The following is a 12,690-nucleotide window of genomic DNA, read 5'->3' as shown; positions in this document are numbered from 1 at the left end:
TCTATAAAAAGACCACTTTAAAATTCGCGCTAAAAACATACGTATGCGTGACGTCATTCAACGTCACTCGTACGTAGTTGCCCCCCCAATATGGCGGTGCCCATGAGCCGCCATTTTTTTGACCAATGGGCGTCTATGGAGCCTTCGCTACAATTGTATATCTACCTTGACAGAGGCGCGAGTTCTAGGGAAATGTATGCACGATCTAGCCTCGCATGGCTTTCTCTTTGGAAATGGGTGTACTGGCGTTGTCCACTAGGTGATAGAAGCCAACCAACATCTTCTAGATGATACTCTGTGGTTAAGGTCCTTAATAAGTTTGCGCTAGGGTCCTTCACAGGCTGAAGTTTTACGCGATCTTCAGGCATACATACACAATTAAGTCACCCACCATAACAAAACATCTTTCCCCCTTCAAATGCTGTTCGAGCTGCTCGAAGAACAACCTACGCTCCCCTTCCTTATTAGGTGCATAGACGCATATCATACGCCATTTAAAATTAGAGAAGGAAAAGTCAACAACAATCAGGCGTCCAGAAGGGCACACAGTGACAGCCTCCTCGACAATGCCTAGACTGTTGCGAATAAAAATAACACACCCTGCCGAATTGCCAACAGCATGACACACACATACATTGTACCTATCTCTGAATGGTTGCACCATGCGGTCCGTTTGTTCTCCGCTTTCTACCTTCGTTTCTTGTATAGCGACCAAGTCCAATTCGTTTTCAAGAAATAGCCGACTAACTTGATATTGCCGCCGCCTCGCTGTCATTCCGCGAACGTTTAAGGTGGCTACACGTAACGCAGACAGGAGGATTACTGCCATTTAATTGCAAAACAAAAGGACCGCACAGCGCTTACCTCGGCAGTCTGGGAAGCAGTTGAGCATGTGCACTTGCTTTTTTGGTCGAGCCCGTAGCCACTGCGGAGAGGCCTTGCCTCTCGGTCGAAGCACCTTGAAGGGTTTGTCCAGTTCTTTATGCACAAACTTCACAATCCCTTTTTGCTAGGAGGGCCGTGTCCCGACCGTATTCTGGTCGAGGGAGGTGTTTGGCTTCGGTCTGAAGCTAGGTCGCCGTGGCAGGACGGCTTTGGGAGGCGGTCCCTCGTTGTTAGTGTAGTCAAGGCCGTCTCCTGCTCCCACGCTGTCCCCGTGGGTTCTTTTTGTGTTCACAGTTAATTCCATCGGCTCTCGCTGACTTCCATTTTCTGCGGCTGACGCTGCTCTTCGGTCACTACTAGACGCAGCCTTCGTAACTCCAGGTGGCTGCACGCCGTCCTAGGTGTGTTCGTCTCGGTGGCCCTCCGACAAGGTGCTCTCGGAGGACTTCTCAGCAGCCTCCGAAGGCGTCTCTACTTGTGTAGCAGGTGACTCGCTTTTCGTGTCACGGCTTGCGGCCTGCGTGGAGCCTTCAGAATTTTCGGAAGACGCGTTAGGGTATCTCGTGGACAATTCCAGCCTCCCTTTCGCTGCTTCCTCGGCGTCGGCTTCATCCATAATGAAGTCTGAAGCGTCCTCTTGTTGCAGTGGTCTCGTAACACTCGCGTAAGTTTTAACGCACATGTCCTCCTGATGACTAAAGCGCCTGCATCGGGCGCAACGAGGAACATGACACTTGCGTGTAATGTGCCCCGCAGTCCGGCACCGGAGACAAAGCGGAGCTCTGCCCTCTGCCCGGCACTACCACCAGAGCCAACTCGCCTGCTACGCGGAGCTGGTGCGGGAGGTCGTCCACCGAAACTCCGGATTTCAGCTTGAGCCCAATTACTCTTGTCGTTGATGCTTTGTCCGCAACGCCACTGACTCTTGAATGTAAGCGCTCAGACGTGATTCATCTGGTACGCCCCCAAGGCAATCACCACGGGGAGCATATCCAGACTATCCAACGCATCACGGAAGTCTTCCACGCGATACGGCCGACATCTCACATCAGCATGCAGAAAAACAGTATTTAAAACATTCCGACCTCATGGCAGTTGAGGCAAAATGACTTGATAATCCTGGTCCGGTAAGTCCGCAATCCTGTTTCCGCGACCCAGCCGGGCCGCTGTTACCGCTCCGTCGGAGCACATGATGTCACGTCCGTTCGCCTCGGCGGCCGGAAGTAGAATCCACTGAGCTATAGCGGCGCTTGGTGCAGCCACTGCTTCAGGAACAGGGATTGGAGGAGCGCGCACGCGCGTAAACTGTTGTGTCGTTAAACTGGGGTCAACATTAGCGCACTAGAAGCGATACTTATGTTTGCCTTATAAAAGGGGAGAGGAAAAAAAATTCAGCCGCCAGTGAGGATCGAACTCACGACCGCTGGTTTACAAGACCAGCGCTCCGCCACTGAGCTATAGCGGCGCTTGGTGCAGCCACTGCTTCAGGAACAGGGATTGGAGGAGCGCGCACGCGCGTAAACAGTTGCGTCGTTAAACTGGAGTCAACATTAGCGCACTAGAAGCGATACTTACGTTTCCCTTATAAAAGGGGGGAGGAAAAAAAATTCAGCCGCCAGTGAGGATCGAACTCACGACCGCTGGTTTACAAGACCAGCGCTCCGCCACTGCGCTATAGCGGCGCTTGGTGCAGCCACTGCTTCAGGAACAGGGATTGGAGGAGCGCGCACGCGCGTAAACAGTTGCGTCGTTAAACTGGAGTCAACATTAGCGCACTAGAAGCGATACTTACGTTTCCCTTATAAAAGGGGGGAGGAAAAAAAATTCAGCCGCCAGTGAGGATCGAACTCACGACCGCTGGTTTACAAGACCAGCGCTCTGCCACTGAGCTATAGCTTTTTCTTTCTTTATTGCCGTGAAACACAAAAACAAAATACACATGATAAAACACGTCAACTACACTTGAGCTAACGCGTACGCGGCTAAAATCTTTTCAGGTGCACCAACTCATCAAATAGACATTGCATTGTGGTGGATCCTGCTGCATCCTGAACGTTTCGCGTATATACGCCGCACTTTCAGTAAAGTTTTCACGCGCAGATCGTGTCTCTAAATCTGCATGTCGCACCTGCCTTCGTGTTTTCCACAAACTATGGAGGCCAAGAAGCATAAATAAATCATAAGGTGCATCATCGTTCTGCACTGGTAGAAATCTGACACCGTACGGAGTTAAGGGAAGTTCCTTTTTAATTGTCCTTTGGAGGACGTCCCATAGAAAGACAGCATCCCAACACTGTAAGAAAACGTGTTCAATTGTCTCCGGTTTTTTTTGCACAACAGGCAATTTGTTGTCCATGGGACGAAGATACCTTTTTCATTCAGCCAGGTTTTAACAGGGAGCGTATTAGAGTGAAGTTTGAAAAGGAACGTTTTAGCAGATGGCCTCACGGGCATCTTTTTGACTCTTTTCAAAACGTCCTGCCCTGGGCCTCCATAGTGTGATGCCCGGTAAAAAGGCACCGGTAGCATCACGTCAATGAGATCTTTATACAGTTTTTTTCTGGGAACCCTGAAAAGGTAATCAAAAGAAAACCGCACTTCCAGCAACTTGCACGAAAAAACAACCTCGCGCAGGTAGCCAGTCACAGTACCAGGCATGCTTTCACATGACACAAACCATTCAGGGAGCAGCCTCTGCAATCGCACTTGACTCACAGTTCTTAGAAAGGTATCTTTTTGATCACGCAGGAATATAAATCGCGAAAGCACTTGACGCAAGAAGAAATGGGCAAGGCCAAGCCCGCCCCTTTTAACAGAAATAAACAAATTCGTCCGGGTGGTTTTATCTCATGTGGATGCCCAAATAAAAACAGCGAAAACGTGGTGCATTTTCTGAATTGAGGTTCGTGAGACACACAACACATTGATGAGGCACCACAGCCTCGAAATAAGAAAAACATTGCAAATAGAAGCGCGCGCAAACATTGAGAGTTGCCTTCCTTGCCACGCATCCGCTTTTTCTTTCGCTCTGGATGTTTCTTCCATCCAGTGCACGTTGGGAGCTCGATAACAATCTAAAGGCACGCCTAGATATCGCGTTGGAGAGCAGACCATCGCAGCTTACAGAAGAAATCAGGCGTCACGCCCCAATCACCGTGCCAAAACCCAGAGCTTTTCTCCCAATTGATCTTACATCCGTTTTGATCACAAAATGTTTGGACGACACTCTTGACTTCACAGATGCTCTTCCTGGTTGCACAAAACACTGCTATGTCATCAGCATATGCTAGCATTTTTACGTGTGCTGATTGCAGCTTGATCCCTAAAATGCGATCGCTATCAATGATAGCCAAGCAAAGTGGCTCTAAATACATTGCAAAAAGCAGGGGTGAGAGCGGGCAGCCCTGCCTTACCGATGAACGTACTACGATACTGTCAGCCAGTTCACCATTCACTATAATACGGGTCGTGCATTTCGCGTAAGCCATTTTAACACCCTCCACTATGACTTTTCAAAGGTTAGAATGCTCCAACATGGAAAAAAGAATTTCGTGAGAAACACGGTCAAAGGCTTTCGCCAAATCTAACTGCATCATGGCTATCTGACCACCGAGTGCATCAACACATTCTACTACGGTTCTTGCGACATGTATATTCGTGGCAATTGATCGACCCTTGATGCCGCACGTTTGATGAGACCCAACCAGTTTTGTTATTACGCTTTGCAGTCTTTTTGCTAAAACCTTCATGTACACCTTATAGTCAACATTTGTGAGGCTAATCGGTCGATATGAGCCCACCAACAGTCGTTTCTCCGGATCATCTGTCTTGGGTATTAGCAGAATGTGCGATGTAGAGAAGGCAATGGAACAGTATTACGTTCATAAGCTTCAGTGATTACATCGAGCATAAGCTGAGCCGCATACTGCTGAAAAGTTTTAAAGAAGGCAGCGCTTAGCCCATCCGGCCCAGGGGCTTTCCCAGGTGTCAGGTCATCTATTGCAGATTCTACCTCCTGCGACGTTATCGGTGTTTCTAGGCGCGCTTTACATTCGTCATCCAGTGCAGGCATCAGTCTTAGAAAATCTGTTTGAAAGCCGTCTACAGTCTCAAGCTTAGCGCTAAGCAGTTCTTCGAAGTGCTCTGTTACCGCACGCTGAATATCTTTAGCATCTTCAGTGATATGGCCGGCATACCTTATACTCCTTATTTCTTTCTGGCAGGCGTATCTTTTTTCATCTGCTAGGGCTCGTTTTGTCGGCACTTCTCCAGCCCAAAGTTTTTCAGCGCTTGCACGTATGACAGCCGCTGTGTATCTTGCGCTGTCGATTGTTTCCAGCTCACTTTTAATCTCTCGTATTTTACTAGCGAAATGCCCTGGCACAGTACTTTCCATGCTAAAAAAAAAACTGAAGTTGTTCATTCAGTTCTTTTTCTTTCTCTTCATGCCGCACCTTACTGCTCTTTTCTATGGATTGCAATTTGACCCACTCTTTGAAGCTGTCCCATTCCGCTGCAAAACTTACTGGTCGCATAGCCAGGCGACTTTCAAACTCGGTCTTAACTTCCGTAAGGAACTCTTCATCGGCGAGAAGTTTGGCATTCAGTTTTCATAGGTACCCATTAAAGCGCGATTTCTTTCATGCCCTACCGAACACTGCACTCACGAGACAATGATCGCTGAAAGACACAGGTTTGACCTCATAGGGAAACAAGATCAACCGAGGCATACACCCTGTCCAATCGAGCATGGCTATCTCGCTGAAAGTGCGTGAACTCTGGTTGGTTTCCAGTGGAGAACACACTACCAACATCCTCAAGGCCGTATTCATGCAGAAGTGCATTCAACTGCAAAAGTTTGTGAGAAAAGAAGCCACCATACGGTCAGTGCTTTCTTGGCTCTCAATCTTTGACTCTTGCACAGCTGCTACATCTATATCATTATCTAAAAGGAGGCGACTGAGCTGGCATTGTCGCCTTCTCGCTCCCAGCCCTCTGACATTCAAAGTAGCTACGTGTAACGGCGAATTAAGCTTGTGAGTCATGTATTAGCGAGAGACGCCCGTACCCGCATGGTGCCTACCTTCATGACTGCGTGGCCTCTGCTTCTGAAGAACAGTGGCATATGTGTGCATGTATTGTCATCCCAGCAGAACGTCGGGCTGCATACAAACGAAGTCCAAGCACCATCTGTCATTTTTGCTCACACACGCCCCGCTTGGTTGCAGAATGTTCCTGGCGCTGGTCGGTAGGCAGTAGACCCACAAATCGTTCAGGACACCACAAAAACTACGGAGGCGGTTTCCCCGCCTGCCGGGTGTCGGCCGAGAAGTTCGGCTTTGGTCTTAACGTTGCTCTTCGGATGCGCGAAGTTTTCGGCGGCGGCTCACTACAAACACCGCCTGGCAGCTGAGTCCCCTCGGCGCTTTCCTCGTGTGGACGTTTCGCGGCAATAAAGGCTGCTGTCTCCGGCCCAACCTCCATGGCATCAGTACAGGGAGGCTCAGTACTGAGATGCTCCTCAGCGTCATAAAAATTGATTACATCTTCTGATGCTTCCTTTGACGCGCCTTCATGGTCCTGTGACTTATTTTGCAAGGCTTGCCGCGTTTCATTCTCTTGACTCGGCACCGTCACCTTATGCTTTGTTAAAACAGTCATGGAAGGCGCGTCCCGTTTTGTTGACTGACCTCTAATGTCACCAGCCTCCTCCGCATCCACCTCGTCCATTATTAACTCCGACGAGTCTTCGCTGGTCCCAGGTCCGGCAATGCTAGCGTAGGTACGAGCACACTGGCTGTCTTCATGCCCGAACCGTCGACAGGTTCCGCAGCGAGGAACCCGGCACTCTTTGCGGATGTGACCCGTACTCCGGCAGCGTAGGCACAGCGGGGTTCTGCCTGGCACAATAACGAGCGCCAGCTCACCGCTAACATTCAGCTGATGCGGCAGGTCGTCGAGCTTCATGCCAGCTTTCAGCTTCAGCGTGACGAGTCTAGTAGTTGAGCCGTTTTCTAACATACCTTTAACTCGCCAGCGCTCCCGTGTAACTTCGGATACCTTTCCGTACGGCGCAAAGGCAGCACGAACATCCTCGTCTGGCACGTTGTGTAGCAGCCAGTGAAGTTTCAGCCGCACATCCTGGTTCGCCGGGTCAATTACCAAGCAGCGACCGTTTTTCACACACAACTCGCCTAGACTAACAAGCTTGGTCACCGCTTCAAAATCCTTGAGAGTGACAGCCCAGACGTGGCTCATCCGATACGCCCCCATCGCAACAACATCGGGAATCAGCGAATGCTGTGCCAAAGCGTCGCGGAAATCTTCCACCCGGTACGGGCGGGCCCTGATATCGGCATGCAAAAAAACCGTATTCAAAACAAACCGACCTGTTGGCAGTGCAGGCAAAACAACTTGATAAGTACTATCCTGTTCAGAAGTCCTGTTACCGCGGCCTGAAGTGGCCGCTGAAGCCGCTCCTGAGGAGCCCTGCATCGTGCGTCCGTTCACTGGCGTGGCCGGAAGCAGAATGATGCCACTCAGCTATAGCGGCGCTTGGTGCAGCCACTGCTTCAGGAACAGAGATTAGAGGAGCGCGCACGCGCGTAACATTTGCGTCGTTAAACTGGAGTCAACATTAGCGCACTAGAAGTGATACTTACGTTTTGCTCATAAAAGGGGAGAGGAAAAAAAATTCAGCCGCCAGTGAGGATCGAACTCACGACCGCTGGTTTACAAGACCAGCGCTCTGCCACTGAGCTAAAAAAAAAAAAAAAACAAAAAAAAAAAAAAAAACTGAGCTATAGCGGCGCTTGGTGCAGCCACTGGTTCAGGAGCAGGGATTAGAGGAGCGCGCACGCGCGTAAACAGTTTTGTCGTTAAACTGGAGTCAACATTAGCGCGCTAGAAGAGTTACTTACGTTTGCCTTATAAAAGGGGCGAGGAAAAAAAATTCAGCCGCCAGTGAGGATCGAACTCACGACCGCTGGTTTACAAGACCAGCGCTCTGCCACTGAGCTATAGCGGCGCTTGGTGCAGCCCTTGCTTCAGGAGCGGAGACTAGAGGAGCGCGCACGCGCGTAAACAGTTGCGTCGTTAAACTGGAGTTAACATTAGCGCACTAGAAGCGACAGTTACGTTTGCCTTATAAAAGAAGAGAGGAAAAAAATTCAGCCGCCAGTGAGGATCGAACTCACGACCGCTGGTTTGCAAGACCAGCGCTCTGCCACTGAGCTAGAGCTTTTTTTATTGCCTGACTTCGGCACAATACACAAAACAACTTACAGGGCACAATCAGCATTCATTATTGCAACAATCAGCCAGGTGGGTTGTGGCGTCGTCATGCTAAAATTCTCTTAGGGTCACTAATGGCTCCCATCTTCCGAGCCGCTCGGGAGCTTCAGGAGCAAGTTTCTGAATTTCAGTATATCTATTCACGCCTTCCCGAAAATAGATACGTGCTGGCCGTGCGTCAGGATCGCAATGGTATCCTGCCATTCTCGAGCGCCAAATACAGTGCAGGGCCATTAGCATAATAAGGTCAAATGGCACCCCATCCTCATTCTCTACTGGCAAGTATCTAATACCATGCGAGTCTAATGGAAATTCCTTTGTTAAAGTGCTTTGTAAAATATCCCAAAGGTATACTCCTTCCCAACAATGTAGGAAAACATGGTCTATAGTTTCTGGCTGTTTACAAATTAAGCAATGCAAACTCCAAGGTAAAAATAAATTCTTCCCTTCCAAGAACTTCTTTACTGGCAGTGTTTCCGTGTGTAACCTCAAGAAAAAAGTTTTTGCATTTGACGGCACCTGCATCGACTTCACCTGCTTAAGTACGTCGCGTCCTGGTCCTCCATTGTATAAGGCCCTGTACATTGTTATGGGAAGAACTACGTCACACAAATCCTTGTACAGCTTCTTCCTGCTAACACAAGAAAAATATTCATAAGAAAATCGAACAGACAGGAATCACACACTAGCGACAACTTCACTAAAATAACCAAAAATGCGTTCCGATACATTTTCGGTCGGGACAACAATGTCCGGCAGTGCATTTCCGAACCTTAATTGGCACACAGTACGCAAAAATTGATCTTTTACATCGCGAACAAAATGAAATCTGCTGGCAATCTGTCGTAGAAATAAATGCCCCAAAACCAGTCCACCGTCCTTCACCCGCCTAAACAAGCTGGTCCGGCTACATCGTTCCCCTTGTGCTGCCCACACAAAAATGGCAAATATCCGGTGCAGTCTCTGTACGTTAATCCTTGCACAATGCAACACTTGCATCACGTACCTCAGCTTTGACATAAAAAAAATCATATTGCACACTGTGGCCCTGGCGAAAACTGACAATTGCTGCCCTTTCCACCCCTCCCCCTTTTCACGCATGGCTTGGGTCTGTGCCATCCGCTGAGCTATAGCGGCGCTTGGTGCAGTCACTGCTTCAGGAGCAGAGATTGGAGGAGCGCGCACGCGCGTAAACAGCTGTGTGGTTAAACTGGAGTCAACATTAGCGCACTAGAAGCGATACTTACGTTTGCCTTATAAAAGGGGAGAGGGAAAAAATTCAGCCGCCAGTGAGGATCGAACTCACGACCGCTGGTTTACAAGACCAGCGCTCTGCCACTGAGCTATAGCGGCGCTTGGCGCAGCCACTGCTTCAGGAGCAGAGATTGGAGGAGCGCACACGCGCGTAAACAGTTGTGTCGTTAAACTGGAGTCAACATAGAAGCGCTACTTACGTTTGCCTTATAAAAGGGGAGTGGGAAAAAATTCAGCCGCCAGTGATGATCGAACTCACGACCGCTGGTTTACAAGAACAGCGCTCTGCCACTGAGCTATAGCTTTTTTTTTACATTATTGCCGTGAAACACGAAACAAAAATACACATGATAAAACACGTAAACTACACTTGAGCTAATGCGTGCGTGCCTAAAAGCTTTTCAAGTGCACTAACTCATCAAAGAGACAATGCCATTGTGGCGGATCCTGCTGCCTCCTGAAGGTTTCGCGCATATACACAGCACTTTCAAGAAAGTGTTCTCGCGCAGATCGTGTATGTATATCTGCATGACGCACCTGCATTCGTGTTTTGCACAAACAATGGAGGCCAAGAAGCATAATTAAATCATAAGGTGCATCATCGTTCTGCACTGGTAGGAATCTTACACCGTAAGGAGTTAATGGAAGTTCCTTTTTAATTGTCCTTTGTAGGACGTCCCATAGAAAGACAGCATCCCAACACTGTAACAAAACGTGTTCAATTGTTTCCGTTTTTTTTGCACAACAGGCAATTTGTTGTCCATGGGACGAAGATACCTTTATCATTCAGCCAGATTTTAACAGGGAGCGTATTAGAGTGAAGTTTGAAAAGGAACGTTTCAGCAGATGGCCTCACGGGCATCTTCTTAACTCTTTTCAAAACGTCCTGCCCTGGGCCTCCATAGTGTGATGCCCGGTAAAAAGGCACCGGCAGCATCACGTCAATGAGATCTTTATACAGTTTTTTTCTGGGAACATTGTAAAGGTAATCAAAGGAAAACTGCACTTCCAGCAACTTGCACGAAAATACAACCTCGCGCAGGTGGCCAGTTAGAGTACCAGGCTTGTTTTCACATGACACAATCCATTCAGGGAGGGGCTTCTGCAATCGCACTTGCATCACAGTTCTTAGAAAGGTATCTTTTTGATCACGGAGGAATATAAATCGCGAAACCACCTGACGCAAGAACAGATGTGCAAGGCCAAGCCCGCCCCTTTTAACAGAAATAAACAAACTCGTCCGGGCGGTTTTTTCCCATGTGGATGCCCAAATATAAAAAGCAAAAACGCGGTGAATTTTCTGAATTGAGGTTCGTGAGATACACAACACATTTATGAGGTACCACAGCCTCGAAATAAGAAAAACATTGCAAATAGAAGCGCGCTAAAACATTGAGAGTTGCCTTCCTTGCCACGCATACGCTTTTTCTTTCGCTCTGTACGTTTCTTCCATCCAGTGCACGTTGGGATCTTGATAACAATCTAAAGGCACGCCTAGATATCGCGTTGGGAGAGCAGACCATCGCAGCTTACAGAAGAAATCAGGTGCCACGTCCCAATCACCGTGCCATACATAACCCAGAGCTTTTCTCCCAATTGATCTTACATCCGGTTTAATCACAAAATGTTTGGACGACACCCGTGACTTCACAGGTGCTCATTCTGGTTGCACAAAACACTGCTATGTCATCAGCGTATGCTAGCATGTTCACGTGTGCTGATTGCAGCTTGAACCCTAAAATGCGATCGCTATCAATGATAGCCAAGCAAAGTGGCTCTAAATACAGTGCAAAAAGTAGGGGTGAGAGCGGGAAGCCCTGCCTTACCGATGAACGTACTGCGATGCTGTCAGTCAGTTCACCATTCACTATAATACGGCGTGCAGTTCGCATAAGCCATTTTAACACCCTCCACTATGACTTCACCTAGGTTCAGTTCAGTTCAGTTCAGGCGTTCAGTCGTGTCCGACTCTTCGTGACCCTATGGACCATGTCACGCCACGCTTTCCGGTCTCTCACTATCTTCTTAACATCACATAGCTTCATCTGCAATGCCTCGAGAATGCCATCTAACCATCGTGTTCGCTGCCTACCCCTTCTCCGGCGACCCTCAACCTTTCCCAACATCAAATCTTTCTCCAGCGACTCCTCTCTTCTCATCAGATGACCAAGGTAGCTGAGCTTTAACTTTAGAATTTGACCCTCCAATGAGCAGTCAGGGTTTATGGTCGACAATATCGACTGATTTGATCTTCTGGCAGTCCAAGGAACTCTTAAGAGTCTTCGCCAGCACCACAATTCAAACGCGTCAATTCTTCGGCGGTCAGCCTTTTTCACAGTCCAACTCTCGCATCCATACATCACAACTGGAAAGACCATAGCACGGGTTATACGGATCTTGGTTGGCAGACTAATGTCTCTGCTCTTTACTAGGCGGTCAAGGCTAACCATTGCTCTCTTTCCCAGAAGCAGGCGTCTCCTAATTTCATGGCTGCAGTCTCCTTCCGAGGTAATCTTGGCGCCCAAGAACAGAAAATCTGTCACAGCTTCCACTTCTTGTCCATTGATGCTCCAGGACTTGATAGGGCAAGACGCCATGATCTTCGTCTTTTTAATGTTCAGTTTAAGCCCAAACTTCTCACTCTCTTCTTGTACGCGCATCAGAAGTCTCTTGAGTTCCACTTCACTTTCTGCCATTAAAGTGGTATCATCCGCATATCTAAGGTTGTTGATACGTTTTCCAGCAATCTTCACTCCAGCTGAAGACTCGTCCAGACCGGCCTTCCTCATGATGCACTCTGCATATAGGTTAAATAGGCAGGGCGATAGTATGCAGCCTTGCCTCACCCCTTTCTCAATCGGAAACCAATCAGTAAGACCATGCCCAGTTCTGACTGTGGCCTCTTGCCCTTCATACAGGTTCCTGAGGAGACAGATGAGGTGAATTGGAACTCCCATCTCTCGGAGAGCTTGCCACAATCTGCTGTGATCTACGCAGTCAAACGCTTTCGCATAATCAATAAAGCAGAAGTAAATGGGTTTCTGGAACTCTCTTGCTTTTTCCATGATCCAGCGAAGGTTGGCAATTTGGTCTCTAGTTCCTCTGCCCTTGCGAAACCCAGCTTGCACGTCCGGAAGCTCCCGATCCACATACTGCTGCAGCCTACCTTGCAGGATTTTTAACATCACCTTGCTAGCATGCGAAATAAGCGCGATCGTGCGGTAGTTGGAACAATCTTTGGCACTGCCTTTCTTTGGA

At 48.6% G+C, this 12,690-nt stretch overlaps 1 protein-coding gene and 4 non-coding genes across 5 annotated transcripts; all 5 read right to left on the bottom strand.

The window, feature by feature from the left end:
• Positions 1–1,282: 1,282 nt before the first annotated feature.
• Positions 1,283–7,380, bottom strand: LOC146186325 (uncharacterized). Its single transcript, XM_084608029.1, has 2 exons — positions 6,695–7,380; positions 1,283–1,580 (listed from the first exon to the last, which is right to left on the bottom strand). The coding sequence occupies exons 1-2, from the start codon at positions 7,378–7,380 to the stop codon at positions 1,283–1,285; spliced, it is 984 nt and encodes a 327-aa protein (XP_084464155.1).
• On the bottom strand, positions 2,279–2,350 carry TRNAT-UGU (transfer RNA threonine (anticodon UGU)). The gene has a single exon. It is a non-coding gene; the product is annotated as a tRNA-Thr (tRNA).
• TRNAT-UGU (transfer RNA threonine (anticodon UGU)) lies at positions 2,496–2,567 on the bottom strand. Its single transcript has one exon. It is a non-coding gene; the product is annotated as a tRNA-Thr (tRNA).
• Positions 7,381–7,840: 460 nt separating the features above from the next.
• Positions 7,841–7,912, bottom strand: TRNAT-UGU (transfer RNA threonine (anticodon UGU)). Its single transcript has one exon. It is a non-coding gene; the product is annotated as a tRNA-Thr (tRNA).
• A 1,547-nt stretch (positions 7,913–9,459) lies between these two features.
• TRNAT-UGU (transfer RNA threonine (anticodon UGU)) lies at positions 9,460–9,531 on the bottom strand. The gene has a single exon. It is a non-coding gene; the product is annotated as a tRNA-Thr (tRNA).
• Between the last annotated feature and the right edge of the window lie 3,159 nt (positions 9,532–12,690).

Source organism: Amblyomma maculatum, chromosome 6, assembly GCF_055883805.1.
Source record: "Amblyomma maculatum isolate TAMU_Amacu chromosome 6, ASM5588380v1, whole genome shotgun sequence".
In the NCBI taxonomy this organism is placed as follows: Eukaryota; Metazoa; Arthropoda; class Arachnida; order Ixodida; family Ixodidae; genus Amblyomma; species Amblyomma maculatum.
The sequence above is the reverse complement of the archived record's forward strand: the minus strand, read 5'-3'. Positions and strand labels throughout refer to the sequence as shown.

What these genes read in the sequence shown, in the direction of transcription:
- LOC146186325 (XM_084608029.1), bottom strand. Translation starts at nt 7,380, where the DNA reads ATGCAGGGCTCCTCAGGAGCGGCTTCAGCGGCCACTTCAGGCCGCGGT. An exon ending in GGAACCTGTCGACGGTTCGG is followed by an intron (nt 1,581 to 6,694) that starts GCATGAAGACAG and finishes CAGGCGCTTTAG; the next exon opens with TCATCAGGAGGACATGTGCG.